Source organism: Mchenga conophoros, linkage group LG23, assembly GCF_057382185.1.
Source record: "Mchenga conophoros isolate Kocher_MC1m ecotype Shallow Benthic linkage group LG23, M_conophoros_male_GT1.1, whole genome shotgun sequence".
Lineage (NCBI taxonomy): Eukaryota > Metazoa > Chordata > Actinopteri > Cichliformes > Cichlidae > Mchenga > Mchenga conophoros.
This window is the reverse complement of record NC_140547.1, coordinates 50,699,414-50,721,070: the sequence shown is the minus strand read 5'-3', so window position 1 is coordinate 50,721,070 and position 21,657 is coordinate 50,699,414. Positions and strand designations below refer to the sequence as shown.

At 41.5% G+C, this 21,657-nt stretch overlaps 1 protein-coding gene across 1 annotated transcript in view; it reads right to left on the bottom strand.

Annotated features, from left to right (window-relative positions):
* Positions 1-12,701: 12,701 nt before the first annotated feature.
* Positions 12,702-21,657, bottom strand: part of LOC146548263 (NACHT, LRR and PYD domains-containing protein 3-like) — a 289,433-nt gene continuing 280,477 nt past the window's right edge. Inside the window, exon 10 of the mRNA XM_085266167.1 lies at positions 12,702-13,170. Coding sequence (XP_085122293.1) covers positions 13,161-13,170 — 10 coding nt within the window. The 3' untranslated portion in view covers positions 12,702-13,160. The remainder of the gene's footprint in view (positions 13,171-21,657) is intronic.

Sequence of the window (21,657 nt, the reverse complement as noted above, 5' to 3'; positions counted from 1 at the left end):
GATTTAAATTTACAGGTAACAGCTTTAGTCCTATAATTTAACAACAAAAAAACAAGGGACTGGTTTGGAATTAAGAACATTTATTTAAAATGAAAGCATGTTGTATGCAACATATTACAGAATAAATAATTATAAAAAAATGTAAACAGTGACAGTGCAACTCAAGTATTTTTCAGTTTATTTTAAACTCTGCCGCTTTGGACAACACAAGGGGCATTAATAAACATCTTTGCCATTTAGTGCACAATATGTGAATAAACTAACAACATCCACTGACATAGAACTGTGGCAGTCAGTGCAACTGAGGTAGGTATTAACATCAAGTCTAAGATGACTCACTAAATGGAGAGAAACAGTGAGTGGCAGGGTTTTTTAAGAAAAGTAGCTTTTCTGCATCATCAGCAGTCAGACTGTTTCTGTTTTCATCTATAATGTGTGACACTGAGCTAAAAAGCCTTTCACTGTCCACACTGCTACATGGGGCTGAGAGCTATTTACAGGCTATTTTAGCCAAAGTGGGGAACCTGATTTTGTTGACACCCCAGTACTTCAGAGGACTGTCTTCACGAGGGCTTGGGGCCTCTCCGAGGTATGTGTCGAGCTCAATGGCAGCACCTGCTGCCAGCGGCAGCCTGGGCCTTGAGGAACAGTTTAGCAGGAGGTTCTGCAGCTTCTGCCCGACTCCCCTCTGCCTCAGCTCTAGAAGCTCCTGCTTCAGGTGCAGCTTGGCCTCTGGAGCAGTGTTGTTGGAGAAGAAGCGATCTTTATACCTGCACAAAATTCATAAATGTATTAATATGTGGAAAAATAGGACTGATGTCATGTAATACGTGCTGTTCCAGCGTGTCTGTACGTCCTGCTGCAGTCTCTTTATTGGCTGGTTGAGCTGTCCCTGAATGTCCTCGAGGCGGGAGTAGGCTAAGTCGGAATGTTTAAAATGCCCAACTATTTTCCGTCCCACTGCTTTAGCATCAGCATTGCTCCTCTGTGCTAATAAGTGTGGGTAAATAAGCGTGGGCAAACTCTTTGTACTCGTTGTCGTGTTGGGATTTTAGGTGCTTGATTAAATTACTTGTGTTAAATGCGCTACCTTTAGAGCCTCCTCTGGACAATTTCGATGAGCACAATTTGCAGTCCGCCTTTGTTTTCGTGTCTTCGTTCACTTTGAAATAGTTCCACACGGCTGACTTGTCTCGCCTCGCCTTCTCCCCGCTCTGATACGCAGCCGGGGCCTGGGGGCGGGCACTCAGCGCCTGTGATTAACCCCTTACATGCCGCTCAAACATAGACAGGTCTCAGACCGTGGTATCGGTCCTCGGTATCGGGGAACTTTTCACGAGTACTTTAGAAAATGTGGTATGGAGGCCGATACCAGATACCGGTATCGGTGCATCCCTACCTTAGATTAAATATTTCCCAAAGTAAATTGGACTGAAATACACGAGGGGATACAAATAGAAAAAAAAATCTAAAAACAAAGAATGAAAACCAACTATTAATTTAATACTTAAGTCTGTGAAGGTTCTCAGTCATCCAGGTCATCGTAGTCTAAGGAGCTTGGAAGGAAAAGCGTCTGGACTTCTTGAGTTGCTTGAAGACGTTTCACCTCTCATCCGAGAAGCTTCTTCAGTTCTAAGGGTCAATGGTGGGGAGTCCCAGACTTAAAACCAGTGGGAGTTTCCCCCCAAAGAGGGACAAAGGACCCCTGATGATCCTCTACCTAATGACACGAGCCAAGGTGTGAAAGCGGGTGTGGGTCCTAATCAGCCAGGGTTTCGGGTGAGCTCATTGTGAAACCTGGCCCCACCTTATCATGTGATTTCCTGAGGTCAGATGGCCCAGGATGTAAATGGTCTGAGATCCCTTCCCAGACGCCTTAACGCCCAATGAAAAAAACACATCATTTTCTCTCCAGTTACCCTCAGCAGTCCAACAGACCTCCAGCACCAGTAAAACATTAACCAGAAATTGTTTATGGGACATGTGTCGTTATTTATGTTTGTGGAAATGTGCATTAAAATTAAAATAAAGATGCTGGTGTCTGACGTTACTGACTTCCCAATTGTGTGGCTTCTGGTGTGGCCTTCACAATTCAATTTTCAATTCAATTTTATTTGCACAGCGACAAATCACAACAATATAAAGTCGCCTCAAGGCGCTTTATATTGTAAGGCAGACCCTACAATAATACATACAGAGAAAAAGCACAACAATCATATGACTCCCTATGAGTGAGCAGTCTGGAGACAGTGGGAAGGAAAAACTCCCTTTTAACAGGAAGAAACCTCCAGCAGAACCAGGCTCAGGGAGGGGCGGGGCCATCTGCTGCGACTGGTTGGGATGAGAGAAGGAAGACAGGATAAAGACACGCTGTGGGAGAGAGACAGAGGTTAATAACAGGTATGATTCAATGCAGAGAGCTGCATTAACACACAGTGAGCGAGAAAGGTGACTGAAGGAGAAATACGCATTGCATCATGGGAATCCCTCAGCCACATACACCTGTTGCACTACACAACAAATGCAAGCATGTCAGTTTTATTCATTTTATGCTCATCTTCGTACAAATTTTAAAGGTAATGCAGTCAAAACTTTGTAAGTATCTGAGTGATTGGATGAAGCGGTTTGATGACGTAACACGCTATTTTAGTTTAAAATGCTTATAATGTTATGATAAATGGTAGTTTTGTTGTTACTTTTACAATATTATCCATCCTTCAGTTTCAGCGAACATGACAGTTAGCAGTGTAATAATTCCTCTGTGATAAAGAAAAATTAGCTTGTTTTCTTTTTGTGTGGGAGCTCGCACAGTGTTTCAACTTTACAGCCTTTTAATATGAAAGTCCTGTCAGTACACTTCCTTTTTACATCATTTCACACTTGCCCCGTGAAGGGCAACAGTCTGACGTCTGCTTAGCCAGGAAAGCTTCAGCTTGTTTCTTTCCGCACATCTTCCTCTTCACTGTCGGTGGCTTACAGACATGTTAACAAGCATGGACGTATCAAAACTTTGCTTGATTTTGCTGTTACCACTAGCTGTGTCCCATGATGCTGAAGGTAATACAAGGAAACTATTTTCATTATGCATTATTAATATTTTTACATTTATAACCTCCTTGCTTTTAGTTTAAACTAAACACATTATTATGGGATTAAAAAGATGGTTTAACATTCACAAAATATAGAAACTAAAGTCCTCTCTGACACAGGCTGAATCTTGTATTTACCGTATTTTGCTGTCCCTGTTTACAGAGACTGTTGTGAAGACAGTCAGGAGAGAACACGATGTCACTCGGATTTGCAACAAGGAAAGTCAGACTACTATTGTTTTGATTATCTGTAAGATCAAAAGACAGAGGGACACAGGAGGAGAGTGTCATCTGCTGTATCGACACGGAGAGAACGTTACTCAGGAATGTGACCCCAGGTTCTCAATAACAAAAGAAAATCAGACTGCCTTTCTGGAGCTGACCAGTTTAACACCAGCTGATAGTGGGAACTTCACCTGTGAGTGTACAAACACTGAAGGGACATATATTGTCCATATCAGTGTCACTGTGGAAGGTAAATGCATTTTGGTTTCTTTATTTGACACAGTTATTCAGCACTGTGTCAGCATTGTATTGACCTGCTTATGTGTTTTTTATTCTTGTAATTTGTTCATTTCTTTTCTTCTTATTTTCACTTACAGCAGTTTAAATACTCTCACTGACTCATTTATCAGGTACATCTTTGAACCGAGTTGGACCACCTTCAGCCATCAAACATGTCTTCATTTTTTGTGGCACAACAAGGCGCTAAAAACATTCCTCAAAGATTCTCAAGACATATTGAAATTACATCATCACACAGTTGCTGCAGATTCGTCAGCTGCTCTTACTTGAAGCAAACTTTCTGTTGCACCACATCCCAAAGGTGCTCTGCTGGATTGAGATCTGGTGACTGCGCAGGCCGTACATGATTTGAGCGCCGTGACATGGTGTGGTATCCTGCTGGAAGCAGCCATCAGACGATGGGTATTTTTTGGGCATAAAGACATGAATGTGGTCAGCAACAACCTTCAGGCAGGCTGTGGTGTTTAAATGATGCTCAGTGGTTACTACAGGGTCCAAAGTTTGCAAAGAAAATCCCCCACAGAGCATTACACCACCAGCAGTCTGAACTGTTAGAAATCAACTCATCGGGCAAGGCATCGTTGTTTTAGTCTTCTGTTGTCCAGACTTGCAAACTGTAGCCTCAGCTTGCTGTTGTTAGAGGACAGCAGTGATATCCAGTGTGGTCCGCTCTGCCTCAAGGTTTGATGTGTAAACAGCATTTTTACCCAGAGAATCACAGCTCACTGGATATTTTCTATTTTTCAGACCATTGTCTGTGAACAGAGATGATTGTGTGGGAAAATCCCAGCAGATCAGCAGTTTGTGAAGCACTGGGACCAGTAACATGTGCCATGTTGCTCTGTTTGAGCATTGATTTGCTGACATTTTATTATTTTATTAACCTTTATTTAACCAGGAAGATGAAGCTGACATGTGATTGCCAAATGAAATGAACACTGAAATATTTGTGTTACACCCTGAACAGGTATACCTCATAAAGTGGCCAGTGAATGTATATAAGCAGTTGGACCAATTTCAGTTCATAGTAATATTCAGAAAAGATGCAAAAGAAGAAGAAGAAGACAAAAGAAAAGAGCACAGTGACAATATTTAAAGCTCTGTGGTTATAAAACTGGGGTTTCATTACTTCACTCAGAGTTTCAGTAGACGTAAACTGTGTTTGATTTGTGTTTTGATTTCCAGGAAATGAAAGTAAATGATTTTACTGACAAATGCATCTTTTCAATGATTTAGACACAAACGAGGCCCACACTTCAGCAGACAAATCTTTTTCCGTTTATCTGCCCGGTGTTGTGATCATCTTTATAACTGGAGTTATCGTGGGATTTATCTACTGGAGGAAAAGTAATGGGTGAGACTATTTTTGCTGCAGTAATTCAAAGATGATATAGATGTAGAGAAAGTAAAAGGAAACATCACATTTCAATAAATGAGAATTCGCTGTATGTTAAACATCATGTCTAGAATGAACACTTTTTATCCTTCCAAAAATAATTATCATTATTAAGAGAGAAGATAATATAAATGTAGATGTTCTTACTTGATTTTTCTCTGTTTGAATGTGAATAGTGTTACACTAATGCTGACATCCTTTCTTATCAACGTGGCTGCTTAAGGTTAGGAACATCTGGAGTGTCTGTACCTGAAAATCCCAACGGTTTGGTGAGCAATTTATTGCTACGATCTACAGCAGCTAGTTAAAAGTTTGCCAGTAAACATAAAACATGTACATTTATGTTTTAGGATGTTAACTACTTATATAGATAATTACAGATTAGTGTTATAATACTATTAGTGCCAACTTCAGTGTCCTTTATTTTGTGAAGAAGCTCTTACAGAAATGAGCAGAAACATTAAATAATCCAGGCAACAGATGGAGAGATTTAAAGATCAATAGAGTGTGTGGGTAGACCGGGTTGAACTTGATTAATACCTAAAATATTTCACTTTTCTAAAGGATGACGATGAGCCAGATCAGCCCTATACAAACCTTCAGCAGCCATCGAGTGATTCCTACCAGACTCTCATCTCAGTGAACCATCAACACGACAACAAGACACGCTCAGCAAGAAGCACAGGAACTGTGGGAGTGGATAATAAAGCTCTATGAAACATTTTAAAGTATATAAAACTTTAGGTGACATACTAATATAATAATATTCATATATTATAATAAACGTCCATCTTTTCACACTGGATAGTTGTTTCCCAGTAATGGAGACCATTCAGTCATAATACTCCAACTCAGGCTCTCAGATTTAATACAATACAAACACAATAAACTGTGGCAAACATGACTCTTTGTATCAGACTAGTTTTGTTTTTGAACAAACATCTCATCATAATTTGAACACAATGTCCATCCAGATAAACAGAGAGATCAGTCTGGCTTAAACAATGTTGGTGGTTTACCTTCTACTGTCCTTCCACTTTTATGCACTTCTATTTTAGACATAGTAAAAGTTTCAGTGTAGACACAAGAGGTGAAATAAGGAGGGTGCAAGTCTTCCTGCTTTCACTATAGTCTACCTCACACTGTCAGCCACAGTTACTTCCTCACCAGCATGACTGCACGGAAACTCTGCTTTCTCCTGCTTCTGCTTGTGGTTTTTAGCAGTGAAGGTAAATATATATAATTAAAAAAGAAAAGCTGTAAAGCCAGGTGTTTAAGAAGAAAGCTTTAGTTAGGTTAGTGAAATAATATATGTGATTGATTTTCCCACAACAACAAATATATAGAAACTATAATCCCGATTTTGTTTCATTTTAACTGGAACAATTTATAGAGACTCTTGTGAAGACAATTGGAAAGAAACCCGATTCCACTCAAATATGCAGCAAAACAACTCTGAATATTACTGTGATGATACTGTGTGAGATCAGCACAGAGAGGAGCCGAGGAGAACAGTGTCGTCTGCTCTATCGTTACGACCGAGGCTTTATTCATGGCTGTGACTCCAGGTTCACACTGATCAAAGAAAATGAGACTGTGTTTCTCCACCTGCTCAACTTAACATCTGAAGACAGTGGGAACTACACCTGTGAGTGTGGATTTCGTGGTGGATTGTATGTTCTCCATCTCAGTGTGACTGTGAGAGGTAAAAACATTTTCTATTTATACCCACACCGCAGATTCAAGGTGGATGTTTGGAACTGCGTTAACACTTTCTTTTCTGTCATACATGGTTTGAGGTCGTCATTCCCGCCTGCAGCGGATTAATGAAAGGTTTCAGTCAGGAGATGAACATCTGGAATGTTTTTAAGCTCTTCTTCTGGCTAATTTGTTTAAAATTTCATTATAAAACTGCTCCAATCACAACTTTGGTGTTATTTCATCAGTGAAATGTTTGAATGATGCAATTGTAACTCTAATGTAATGAAAAGATAAACATGTTTTCCACTTTAATATAACAGGCTAATGCAAATTTCGTGACTTTTCATGTTTTCAAAATGAAGTTTTTTTGTGTGTGTGGCAACATTCAACAGACGATGGAGATTCTTCTGGCATGAAGTTCATGGCTACAGTTCCCATCATTTCTGCTGCTGCTTCACTCATCAGTGTGGCTGTGATAACCTGTGGTTACAGCCTGAGGAGAAATCCTCGCAGGTGAAAACTTTTACTGACGCACTTAAACTCATGAAATGACCCTTTGAAATCACTTGAGCACATTACTGCATACAGCAGCCACTGTGGTGTTCAAAGTATCTCATAGGTTCTTTTCAAACACCACACATTAGTTGTAGACATAGCTAGTCTTGTTTTTGAGGTATTTTTCACCCCATGACCTCTGATGTTTTTATCCTAACAGAGAAAACAGATCAGGTCTAACTAACTTAACAGGATCTGAAACTCGCCAGATGTTTGTGAGTTTTCCATAGTTCTGTTTTACACTTAATTGTGCCGAGGCTGCAGTGCATTATGTCTGTGTTTTAAGCTGCACTTTAATTAAATGTAAATGACAGTGTAAATTGTTGTTTAGGACAAAGAGGACCGCTACATGAGCCTTCATCGGCAAAACATCGATGTCTACCAAACTATCTCCTCCGGTCGCCTTCATCATGATGCTGAGGCCACTGCATGTCACAGTCATGTACAATAATAATCAGAGATGGAGTTTTTATCCTGACTACGTGATCTATAAAACTATGATGCTAGACATGCTATCTATAAAAGACACTGACATTTTAACTTGCCAGCATCATGTGTACTGTTAGTTTGTTTTGCACTGAAAAAAGAGAAAAATATTAACGTCCAGTAAAACTTGTAATGATGTTGTGAATGAATTGCCTTAATTCATGGCTTTTAACACCATTTAATTTCTGTTTTTTATCTGGTTTGAACGTTGAAAATCCTCCACTTGGCTCTGTGGCCTCTGCCACCATTATGGTTTTTGCTATACTGGTCCACTTGATAGTCATATTTGATGATGATTTTACTTTATTTTGAGTCATTAGAATCAGAACGGGGGTCAGGAAAGAAGAAAAAAGATAAGCTGGGGAGAAAGTTAACAGAAGAAGAGGGAAAAATAGAGAAGAAGAGAAATAGATGGAGAGGAAGAGAGAAAAAATACTGAAAATCTATTTCATCATCTGCTGAAAAACACAAGGAAAAACCAACACAGTGGGGAATCCACAGCAACAACCAATAATATGCAGTAAGTAGGCTAGTAAGTAGTAGTAAATAATAGATATTAAATGTTACTGAGCAGTAAATGGGCCCAGAGGGCCGAGACCTGAGGGCACCCCACCCGCAGCACAGGCCCAACAGAGCCAGGGGGCCGGGCCCCACCGAGCAGCCGCCCAGAGTGAGCCACTAAACACAGAGAACCACTAATGCACTGTGGGTGGGGGCACCAGCTACTGGCAGGAAGTGTGGTGGGGGGAAATAATACGTGACTATTTTTATGTGGAGTGGAATTAAACTGCCATAGAATATGCTTGTGGTGGATTTGACTCAACACAAGCGTATTGTCAAAGTGTTCTTTGGCATGCATCGAGACAGTTTCTCAGATACTGAAGTGACTTGAGCAGAGCCAGTTAAAGCCTACTGTGCTTGAGTGGGCAGCTCAAGTTTCCACGTGGAAGGTTTAGTGAGACAAAGACAGGAAGTTAAAGCTGCTGACTAATAATCTGCAGGTTCCTGATTTGAGTCTCTGTTAAGAGGATGGTGTCTCTGAGATAATTGCTTTTGTGCATCGATAAATAAACAGGGAAATAAATGAATAGAAAAAAGCATCCGAGCGGATGTGCACCGATGGTGTGCCCACTGGTCTTAAAGTGCCTTTGCGCCCCTTACCATTTATGGAGGTCCCATTTGGGCACATTGGCATGGACCTATAGTGTACATGGATGTTGCTTTGTATTAGTTCTGGTATATTATACAACACAATAACATGATGCAGTGCTGCTGTGCACCATTTCTGCAAAGAGTGTGGTGCAAGCAAGGAAGATAAGATAACTCTTGCACAGTCATACCTAGTGCAATAATACAACAAAATTGGAAACTGTCCCACCATAACACAATCATTTAGATACAATATTGGACTTTGTTTACATGTAACTGCACAAATAGAATTTAGAAATGTAATTATTGACAAGAGTGAACAACCACTTATAATGTAATCTACAGCTGTGACCAAACAGCTAGATAGAGAATCAGAAGTGTTGTGTTTTCTACAAAGTTTGCTGTTTCAGTGAGAGTCATATGTCATATCATTTCAAACAGTGGCGATCCAGAAATGTTGTACAAACGAGTAAGACTAACTATAGACTTTAGCCAACGTTGTTAAGTTAGCTAAAGAGTTGGGATTGTGTGTAAGGCATAAATAAACCTAAAATGCAATGTTTTGGACGTTCTTTGGCACATTTCCCTACTGTAGGGGTCTCTGCAAGCATACGGGGCTCTGAGAGGGAACAAGATGACAACGAGGAATTCTACTGGAAACAGTCGATCATGTCTGTCAAAGCTGAATTCAGGGCAAACTAGGCTAAATTAGTGTTTTTAGCTAACAGCTACAGTAAGCATAAAAGTGACTGTTGGGCTATTATTTGTTAACAGGGGCGATTTTAGCCCATTTTTGGGGTGCTTTGGTTCATTTTTGGGGTGCTTTGGTTCATTTTTGGGGTGCTTTGGTTCATTTTTAGGGTGCTTTGGTTCATTTTTGGGGTGCTTCAGCACTTACTTACTTTTTTTTGACAATATTTCCTGTTTGTGTGACACACTACTAAAAATATAAAAGGCAGAACTTGGTTGAGAGGTAACATTTTAACAACAAAAGTATCCATAATATTTTTTAATATTTTGTAATAATTTATTTGTAATAATTTATTCTGTTTCAGGAGTGTTTTTATGTATCTGTATTATATTATACAAACACATTAAAAGTGAATCTCTGTCCAAAATATGCACTCAGTTTACTTCTTACTCACTATGAGCATCATTCATTATTCTCCTCCAGTAATTAAGATTAGGATATGTATTTTTTTTTTATTCCAATCCATTCTTCTTTGGCAGCATTTAAATAACCTTGATCAGAATTGATGGTTTTGTTACAGACTTTTCAAAAAAGTGTTTTGCTTTTCTTTCACAAATGTGGGATTAAATTGTTAAAAAGTACAAAACAGTGATGTCATGTTTTGTGACGAGGACCCAGACACAGAGAGACTTGATGGATTTAATAATCTTTTGATTTAATAAAGAAATTTGCAGACTTGCACAGAGATGGTAAAATTATGACTGATAAAGGAGACGAAGACAACAGACGATGAGGACAGGGAGGATGCAGGGACCGACAGAGACGGGGAAGAAGTCTCATTGTGACGAGTAAAGTGTATCTTGGCTGGCTGGGCAGCTCTCTGGGTGCTCAGCCCCCCGAAGCTCTGATCCTAGAATCCTCCCTGAATTGTGTTAATACAGTATGTCAAAATGAAAGCATAACTGTACAGGGTGGGCCAGTTATATGGATACACCGTAATAACATAGGAATGGTTGGTGATGTTAAAGTCCTGTTTGTGGCACATTAGTATATGTGAGGGGGCAAACTCCTCAAGTTCGGTGGTGACCATGGTGGCCATTTAGAAGTCGGCCATCTGATACCAAATGATACCAAAGAAGGCAAAGTAAATAATTTTTAAAGGTAAATGTAGAGGAAACATCAAAAGTTGTCACGGCTGGGGCAGCAGTCGTGTGGTGGAGTGAATGAGGACCAAGATGCAGACGGCGGTGGAGATGCGAGTGGAGATTTATTTACAGTGAAAATAACAAAGGTGAGGGAAGAAGCGAACATCAACCTAAACTGGGAAGAACTAACAGACAAAGCAGAAAACATGAGGGCAGCAGGGAAACACAGAGATGACACGAAGAAGGAAGAGAGACGTGGAGAAACACCGATGGACACGGAGACTTTTCACCTGTTCCTTTTGTTTGAAGTGGCCGAACTTGGCCACAGTAGGACGTGGTCTCCCGGTCGCAGCCCGCATGGGGCCGATGCGATGCACTCTATCAAAGGCGATGTTCTTCACCGTGTCCTCCAGCAGCTTCAGGTGGGTTTTGATGAAGGTTTTGCACTCTGAGCCTTCTTCATCACAAGATCCTGGAAGCACTGATCAATGTAATCTTGGAGAGCCTCTAAACTCTCCCTGTTGTTCTCCAGGGTGTTGGAGATGATTTAGACAAATATTGTTAGTTAGAAGACTATTGATGAGTGTATTTGGTAATACTGAAGCTTAAAGGAATTTGTTCAATTCTAAACTACCGTTCGCTTTAATTTTCCGCCAAAATCTCCGCGTCTGACGTCAGTTACAACATGAGTCGCTTACCTCTGTCACTCTGAAGTCACATTGAGTTTTCCTCACTGACTGTTTCAGACAGGATTGTGGGAGCAACACAAAAAGCAGCTTCAGCTGGAAACACACAGTTTAGTGTCTTTGCTGCTCGCTTTAAGTCACAATAAACAGGAAACTCATTGTGTCTCATGTCAGAATCACTCATATACAGGAAAGGAAGAGGCGGAGCTTATTTCCTGCAGGGAGAGGTTAGCAGTCTGTGTCTTTCTCATTTCTGACTCCTAAAGAGCTGAAAAACACAGGCTGTTATTGGCTGGCTGACACTGGGATTAATGTCCTTGAAGCCAGCAGTCTTTAATGTCCAGGTTCAGAACGGGCAGGTGAAAAACAGTCCTTTATGTCCTCTGATGTTCAATAAACTGTCCTGATTACTGAGGGAGCAGAGAAAGTGTCTCCATCACTCACCACAGCTGGATGCTCTGAAATCCTGGAATCCAGCTGTGGAGAGGAGCGCCGGCGGCGTGGACGCAGTTTAGTAATCAGGGAACGGGAGACAGGAGGGAAACACAGCTGGGACCAATTACACACACGAGACAGGAAACAGTAACACGGGACTGTCAAAGTAAAACAGGAAATATAACACAGAGTCCAAAGTAAGGAGACGTGGGACACAGTGAAGACACAGAAACAGAAACCAGAACTATAATCACAAAACAAACTCAGAAACATAAAGAGTGAATCAGCTGATTCAGTGTTTGTGACAAAAACATGGATCCTGGTTAATAACTTTTATTTGTTTGTTTCTGTATTATTTTGTGTATCGTTCTTATGAGCTGTTGTTTTTTCAGTGAAATATTATTTCATTGTTTTAAGCTTTTTGTTGACTTTGAAGTGCTTAAGTTGATATTTTTGAACATTTAATTTGTTCGATTATTGTCGAGTCGATAAAACTGTCAAACGCACAGCTGCTTCCAGCACGGCCGGAGGAGAGGTGGCCGAGCAGACGCACAACACACACAGCTCACAGGTTTGCATTTCTAGATATTGCAGATGTTGCAGAAATTGAGAGTAAAGAACTCAGAGATCCAGCGCTGTCTCCTGCCCCTTATTTATACACCACAACACAACGACAGGCGTAACTCACACAAACGGGTAACATGAGGCTCAGATGCTTTGGACGTGTTCACATATACTGGACACAGAATGATGAAGATGGAGCTGCAGGAAGGAGGAAAAGAGGAAAAACACAGAAAAGATTCACAGATGTGGTGAAAAAGGACACGACAGCTTCTGTTTGTTAGTTTGGTTTTTCTTTATTTGGTAAAGATTCAGAAATAAAGAGAAGATCACATGTTTGAATATTATATTAACGTTCTGTAATTACAACAAGTTGTAAAATCTTTCCAGAGTGAGACAGAGACTGTGCAGAGATTGTAGAAGGACAGAGCAGCAGCAGAGCAGTCCAGATACACTGATGATCCTCTGTCAGATCCAGAGGGACACACAGGGCTGATGCTGGACTCTACATTGTGTCTGACAGTGGAGCTGTTCTCAGAGCAGTTCACTCTGCAGCACTGACAGTCATCTGCACTTCATTCCTCTGTCAGTCACTGCTGGATGAAGCTCTCCTCTCCACCTCCCAGTAACATGGCCCAGTCAGAGCGTCTCTACACACAAGCTGCTGCTGCTTCAACCTCTCTGGATCATCAGGACACAGCTGCTCCTCTCTCAGCACACACACCGTCCTGTTTACCATCATCAGCTCCACCTGCAGAGAGAAGGAGGAAGAGCAGAGGAGATAAACGAGTGTTTCCAGAGACTCTTCATCAGCTGTCAGTCAGTGATGCAGCACATCCAGTATAAAGAGCAGCAGGGACGTCAGTGCTGGGACTGTACTAGGACTCATTGTTGCTTCACTTTTTCTAATCTTTGGATTTTTATTGAAGTTGCTGAAAATGTTTTTCCCTCCTAGTTTGAGTTTGGACTTTCATTCATTAGAAGAACCTTGGTGTGTCCACTCTGAGCTCTGTAGGAACCCCAACAACAAGCCCAACAATCCAGATGGACGGTTCCAGCTGTTAACTGGAGGAATTCCATCCAAACATCTGCTCTCACTAAATTCTTCCTCACCTACAGACTGTGTTCTTCACTGCTTTAAACTTGGAAATCAATGCAGTCATTGGTCTGCGTGCTGCTTTGTTCAGAGAGCTGATTGGCTGTTGACAGTGTTTGATCAGAGCGTGTCAGCCGTTACTATGGTGACCATAAAGGTGAGAAACAGGAAGTGTTTGTGTCCAATCCTGAAGCCTGTCACCGTTCTCCTCTCACAGCTTCACTGAGAAGCTGCAGCTTTACAGGAAACACTGGATCTTTGTTTCATACTGACTGTGTTTAGTACAATACTGCTGACAGCACCACCCACTCACTCCATCACTCTACTTACTCCAGAGTCTCCAGTCTGTAGTCTGGACTCTTCTTAAGATCAGACAGCTGCTTCACATCTGGATACTTCAGGTTGTTGTTCAACAGGTTCAGCACTCTCAGATGGGAGGGGTTGGACTTCAGTGCTGCTGCCAGATAATCACAGCTGATCTGTGACAAATCACAGTCCATCAATCTGTATAAAGAATGAAAGATGTAAGTTTATTAGACAAAGTGCTTGAAATCATTCAGTGTTTCATCATCTGTTCAGAGCTGAAGAAGGTTCAGAATGTAGAAGTTTAGAAAATGGAAACTCCAAACAGCTGAAGCCAACAGGAAGCAGCTTCAAACAGGAAACTGTGCAGAGTTTCAGACTATATGTCCTGATGCAGCCAGTTGGATTTTGGAGATTTGAATCTCTGTTCTGTGACTAAGTCCTTGAATCATTTCTTCCAGTTGGTCCAACAAGACAGACTAAGTATTGGACATGTGTTGTGGCTCCATCAGGGGAGCTTCTAAATGTGATGTGATGGCCCCTCTGGGTCTGTCAGGTCACAGCACTGAAGAGAGCTCAAACTGGGCACACAGCTGTTCCAGTCTGGACCAAAGACTCTATACTGGGACTGAGGGACTGCTTTGACTGCACCCACTGGGACTTTTTAAGGACTCATGTTCTCACTTAGATCATCGATTTCTACTGACATTTCTTTCTGGGAAAAATGGGGATTACTTTGGAAACAGGAAGTATTTTCCCCAATAAGCAGCCCTGGATTAGTAAATCACTCCAACATGTTCTCAGGCAGAAGAAGCTGTCTTGTTATGAGGGAGAGAAGAAAAAGATTGAGGCACAGAAACCTGTTGAAAGAGAGATAAAGCAGCTAAAATCAGGTGTAAAAGTAAAGCAGAGGATGAGCTGAATAAAGGACACTCAAGGCTGGCTTGGAAAGGAATGAAGTCCATGGTGGGGATGCAGGACAAGGAGCAAAGATGAATGTGATGCTGAATCAGCAGAAGACTTGGACTCATTTGATTCCAGCTTTGATATCATTGATTTCAATGAAGAGCTTTGTGATTGTAGCAAAGGGCTGGTAGCTCTGAGAGTCCCACTGATGAGGTGTTTGTGTGGAAATCTCTTAGTGGGACCAAAGAGAGAAAAAGCCCTGGTCCTGATGCTGTGGGAGGGAAATGATTGAAGTGTGCTGTGAGGAAGTGACTGGGAGATTTTCACACATTTTCCAGTCCTCCTTGGAACAACAGGAAGTTCCCAGCATATGGAAACAAAGGTTAAGTGTCCTATGGCACTCAGTGATGATGGTGCTGTGGCCCCACCACCTCCACCTCTTTGTAAAGGAACTAACTGTAATCTGAAGCTTCAAATGGAACTAAGACTTCCTCCACTAGGTGGCAGTGTCTGATGAGAAAGTGTTAGTGGAGCTGGCCTGGAGTCAGAAACAGGAAGATGCAGGATTTGGGCTGAAATGGGCAAAAGTGGTTAGCACTAGTGCCTTAGAGCAAGAAGGTTGTAGGTTGAAGCTTGTTGGTCAGCTGGGCCTTTCTGTGGAGGTTGGATGTTCTCCCACAGTCCAATGAAATGCTGCTTAGGTTCATTGGTGCTTCTACATTGGCTGTAGGTGTGGATGTGAGGGAGTGCTTCTCTGTCGCTCTCTGTTGGCCCTGTGATGGACTGCTCACCTGTGCAGGTGGACCACGCCTCTTGCCCTATGACAGCTAGGGCACAGGCTGCAGCCCTGTGAGCCTAAGCTGAATAAACAGTTAGCAAAAATGATCCATAGATGGCCTGAAATCCCCCAGTTAGCAGTTTGGTAGATAGCTATGACATGCTAATCCCATCCAGCAGCTGTATTCTACCTGTAAGCTGATCCCTGCTGAGCCAAAGCACTTTTTCATATACAAATTACAACCTTTAATAGAAACCTATTGGTCAGCATCTTATTAGCCTGCTGTTAGCTTCATTCCACAGAAAACTGAGAGAAACTAACAGAGTTGATAAAGAATAAAGAGAAATGTGCTGATTTAAAGCCTTTGAAGTGCTTCAGATGATCTCTGTCCACTTCTGTCCACTCATTCATTCATGTAAGCTTTCTAATGCAGCTTTGATCTTCACAGTCTGCTTGATGAAACTCATTCTAACCCTGAATGTCAGAGTGTTCCTCCTTCTCTTTCCCATCATTCATGCTGGCAGTGGAGGAGATTTGGATGTTGGACTGTGTTTTGGATGATGTGTGTATGTTTGTGTTGGACTGCTGTCTGTAAAGCAAACGCACATTTTGCTTTGGATTTCAGTGTCAGACAGACTTTAAGGTGCAATGAAGAGTTTGAGAGTTTCACAGTGAATTTTCCAGTGGAGGATTTTTCTTCTTCTTTGAAGGTTTGAAATGTGAACATTGTTCTGCTGCAGTCAATGGACTAAACCAGAGAAGAAGAAAACAGACTTTACCATGAAGATCCTCAGTGTGGATCAGTATAATATCAGCCTGATGTCTGCAGTTTAGTGTCAGCACAACTTTCACATCATATTCATCTCAGCACAAATAAAACATGCTGACTGACCTCAGAGTTTCAAGTTTACATCCTGGACTCTCCAGGAAACCACACAGATGCTTCACTCCTGGATCCTGCAGCTTGTTGTTGTAGCTCAGGTCCAGCTGTCTCAGATGGGAGGGGTTGGACTTCAGTGCTGCTGCCAGATAATCACAGCTGATCTCTGACAAACCACAGCTCCTCAATCTGTATAAAGAATGAAAGATGTAAGTTTATTAGACAAAGTGCTTGAAATCATTCAGTGTTTCATCATCTGTTCAGAGCTGAAGAAGGTTCAGAATGTAGAAGTTTAGAAAATGGAAACTCCAAACAGCTGAAGCCAACAGGAAGCAGCTTCAAACAAACACAACAAGAGAAAAAACTCTGAATGTTTCACATTAAAGTCGTACATTTCTCATAAAAACAGGACAAAGACTTGAAAAAGTCGTGTTTTTCCTTCCAGGAACCACATGGCTTCACTTTTAAAGGTGAAGTGTGACAGAAATGGACATATTTGAAGTCCAACACCTTTTTCCAGTCACATTATTAAAGCAGACAAACTACAAGCTCATTTTCATTCCAACAAGTCATCTTCTGACCTGGACTAACAACACTGGTCTCTATGTGCAGCTGGCTGTGAGACCAGTGCTCAGGGAGCGTCTACAAAGTGCAACACTGAAAGAACATCACACACTCATTTGCTTCCAGCACTTTCACACAAACATCTACTGTCATTATTGTCACCAAACTCTGTGGATCCTTTATTGCAAATTCAAATGGGATCAAATGGTCAGACAAAAGAGGGTTATGAGGAAATATGATGAAATGTTGTGTATTAGCAGCAACTTATTGAATCATTTTCCTCAGAAACCAAACAAAATGATTGACAAACATGTTTTTACAAACTCAGTGTTGGACTTGGATCAGCAGGATAAGCTGATGTTTAAAGGCATTTGAGTCTCGCTGTATGAGAGTCCAGTTCTTACTCAATATTTATGGATGATGTTCTTTCAGTGTTGCACTTTGTTTGGCACAAAATGAAATTATTTGGCCTCTCAGATGCTTTTAGAGATTCCCAAATGACTGATGATGACATCTCTGGGGTCTGATTGATAGAAAAAAAATCTCTTTGAGACCTTTTGTAACTGACAAACTCTTCATCTGCTAACAACACTGAGTTGAATCTCCATGGCTGATAGTTGGAGCAGGCATCAGGAATACACATTGAAAAAGCAAGAGGAGAAATCACCAGAGTCTTATAATCACATTCTGTAACTAAAGGGAGACGTTTTTCTATACAAATATATGTTTTATGGACATTAGAAAAAAAAAGAGTATTGACGTGAAGCAGGATTATGAAATCTCCATACATCAGCCAGCCCATAATTATCAAGAAAGCTCTGAATGACGCATGCTGAGTTTGGACTAAGTGTACTTTTGTGTGAACTGTGGTCCATAGCAGATAATGAGCAGTTTAGGTCTCCCTCAAAGATGATATTGTGTGATGACATATTGGGGAGCCGCGCAAAGACATTAGTGAAAAATCTGTGATCGTCCCAATTAGAGGCGTAGATATTTGCTAAGATCAAAGGAAAACCATAAACTATGTTTTCTGCACTTAAAATCCTGTAATTTTCTCATAAATCGACAGTGCGCCTTATGGATGAATTCTGGTTGTGCTTACTGACCTCGAACCGATTTTATGTGCTACACGGCGCTCAGAAACCTTTCAAAAGATGTTTTGGTACGACTTTGCTCAGCTACGAGGCCGCACCGCTTGATGGATTGTTGGAGCATTACAGCTACGAGGAGCCTCGCGGAGTGATACGTACTCTGCTTCAACGTAATATTACTGTATTGAGTGTGTATAAGGACCATAAATGGCACCTGTAAGAGACACGGTTACAAAGAGGGTTTCAAACTCCAGGCTGTCAGTCACGCAGTAGAACCTGGGAACAGAGCAGCTGCTTGTTATTATGCTCAGCGTCTGTTTACATTTTGACTGCACGATTGTGAGCTTTTTGTTATGCACAAACACAACATTGTTTTCTTTTATTTATGGAGCATTATTATTTAATAAATGCTGATCATTTATTTCTGAGTAATTGTTTCATGTACATCTACGCTGTATGTTAATAAATGTGCCTGTGTGAGATTTGGGACACAGCTTTGACTAAGAACTCTCTTTTTGTTCGAACTTTCTGGCTTTAAAAATATCGAGATATATCTCGTATATCGCCATCCAGCTAAAGAATATCGAGATATGAACTTTGGGTCATATCGCCCAGTCGTAATATTGCAATAGGTTGTCCGTTAAACTCAAGCGGGGCTTGGGCCCTGGCACGGCGTAGCCACACAATCCTGGTAGTAGTGACGCTCGGCTATGACGGCGTGCGGGTCACCAGCTGGCTTTCTCAGGATAGGGCTCCTGTGTGAGCGGTCGACAATAACGTCTTTATCCATACCCAGCACTTCACGTAGTAGCACGGATACGGCCGTGGAGGAGCTCGAGTCCAGGCCCTCTGGGATCCCTATGATGTGGATGTTAGCTCTCCGCTTCCTGCCTTCATCACATTTATCCTTCAGGTCAGACAGCTCCTCCTTCATACTCTCTACTGTAGACTGCAGGGTGGTCACCTCATCGCTCCACATTGACAGCCCATCCTCAGCTTCTTTCACTGTAACCTTTACTCCATCAACTTCGCCGCACGTCGCCGCCATGCTGTTAGCGATCTCATTTCTCAGTCCTTGCACGTCAGCCCTTATATTGTCAAAATCTTCTTTCAATGCATTTCTGACTTCTTCTTTTAACAGCGTACTAATGTCCTCTTTAATGGATTGAAGAAGCTCCAGTTTTAGAGCAGTAGGATCCACATCACGCGCGTCTGTTGAGTCTGCTCTTCAGCGGCCGTAGAGCTGGACGCTGCCCTTTGGCCATCATCGATACTCTCGCCCGAGATCGCACCGGGGCTAAAATATTCACCTGCTCAGCTGTTTTTGATCAGTTTGAGCCTGTGTGGTTTGATCAGGTGGAGGAACGATGTGATGCTATAAAGACATCATCTTGTCCAAATGATGTTGTTCCAACACGTGTTTAAAAAGATTTTAAAGGTTGTCGGTTCCGACATCTTAGCGATTTTTAACAGCAGTCTTAGTTCAGGTGTTGTACAGCCTGTTTTAAACATGCTGTTGTACAGCCTGTACTAAAAACCTGATCTGGATCCTCTGTCCGCTCAAATTTCAGGCCTATTTCAAAGCTTCCCTTCCTGTCGAAGATTTTGTAAAAGATTATATTTGTTCAGCTGCAATCTGTTGTAAAGGTTTCAGTCTGGTTTTAAAGCTCTTAACAGCACTGAAACTGCACTTTGGAAAGTTCTTAATGATCTTTTATCAGCCACTGATCAGGAGACTCCGCTGTGCTTTTGGATCTGACTGCTGCCTTGACCACAGCATCTTGACCTCACCATTGGAGCATGGCGGCATCAAGGGCGCTCTATTAGACTGGTTCAGCTCTTTTATTAAATCGCATTATTACATTTGGGGCTTATATTTGACGGCAATGTGACCTTTGAAAAACAGCTGAGCTCAGTTGTACAGCGGTCTTTCTTCAAACTGAGGCTTTTATCTAAGGTGAGATCATTTCTATCTTTTAAAAACCTTGAACGGGCGATCCACGTTTTCATGACGTCCCAGCTGGATTATTGTAACTCCTTATATGTTGGAGTTAGTGGGACCTGCCTGGCAAGACTGCAGCTGGTCCAGAAAGCTGCAGCTCGTCTTCTGACACAAGCTCAAAGACATTTATCGTCCCAACAACCACATATACGCTGGTCCCTCGCTGTAACACAGTTCACCTTTGGCGGCCTCGCTGTTTCGCTGATCTTTTTTGTGCAATTTTGCATGTTTTTGTTTTTTACAGCGCATTGTGTTCTGCGTCCTGATTGGCTGTAGACCATTGTCAGCCAATCTCGTGCCGTGTCTCCTGTACAGTACAGAATGTGTTCAAATTTACAGCAGTGTGACTCTGCAGTGCTGCACTGTATGTTTGTACGTTTTGTCCCCAACAAACAACAATGATGACGAGACGTTTTGCACCTGTGGTAGCAGCCAAAGGCAGAGGAAGATGCTGACCATCATAGTTTCAACAAGGAGGCAAAAAGGTTGTAACTGTCCACAACAAGAACATCGTAAGGATGGAGTCAGCTTTGGCTTTGTGGCTCAGTGACCGCAGGAAAAAGAACATCGTGCTGGACACCAACATTATCTGCAGAAAAACTCAAAAGCTTTATGAAACTTTACCTGACAGCGAGGAGCCCAGGCCATGGACGAGTGCTCCTCACACAGAAGCTCATTTAATGCCAGCAAAGGCTGATTTGACACGTTTCAGAAACACTTTGCTTTCATTCTTTAATAATGAACTTATTTTTCTATGAAGGTTTGAACTTTGTTTAAACAAGAGAGAAAAGTGTGAAAATGTTCATGCCTGTCTGAGAAAAGTATAGAAAGTGTGCAGTGAGGGTTTAACTGCCTTAAAACTTCTATAATACTTGTAAAACATAAAGCTGCTACTTCATTCTGAGACTTATTTTTAGAACGTAACTCGATAAACCAGCGACCGCAGTACTGTATTGTGTTTATTTTGAAAAGTCTCAACAGGATCTTCAGATTTATTTTGAAAGCTTTATCTGGAAAACACAAACACATAAGCAGGAAACAAAGAGCGTGATATGAAACGATAGACGTTTTCATATGGTCATCATATATACATCGTTCTATCGAACAGCCCCAGCTCCTGCTGTCAGTCTCTGTAAATCTGCTCTTAAAACACATTTGTATTCACTGGCTTTTAATACAGCATGAGAGTTATTTGATATTTGATGTGTGATATTAATATTAGGAGTTATTTTAATAGTTATCTTGGATTCTTGTACAGCACTGTGGTCAACGCTGCTGCTGTAATTAATGTGCTATAAACACATAAACAATCTGCAGTTAAACATCCAAAACTAAAGATGTGATCGCTGCCTTTAGAAAATGTGCTGATGCACAAGATATCAGCTCCATTAAGGTGGAATGTGGCCGTGTTAGAAACATGTTGGAAGAAGTTTGAAGCTGAAACTGTGAAGCTGAGAGAGCTCCAGCATCTGTCACAGGAAACTTTCTTATTTCCACACTGATGAAAGCATCAAGCTTTGATTTCCTGCTGCTTTTATTGAGTCACACTGTGAAACTGAGCCACAGCTGAACCAGCATCCCTGTACAGCAGACACTTACAGCGCTTGGCTGCTTCCAT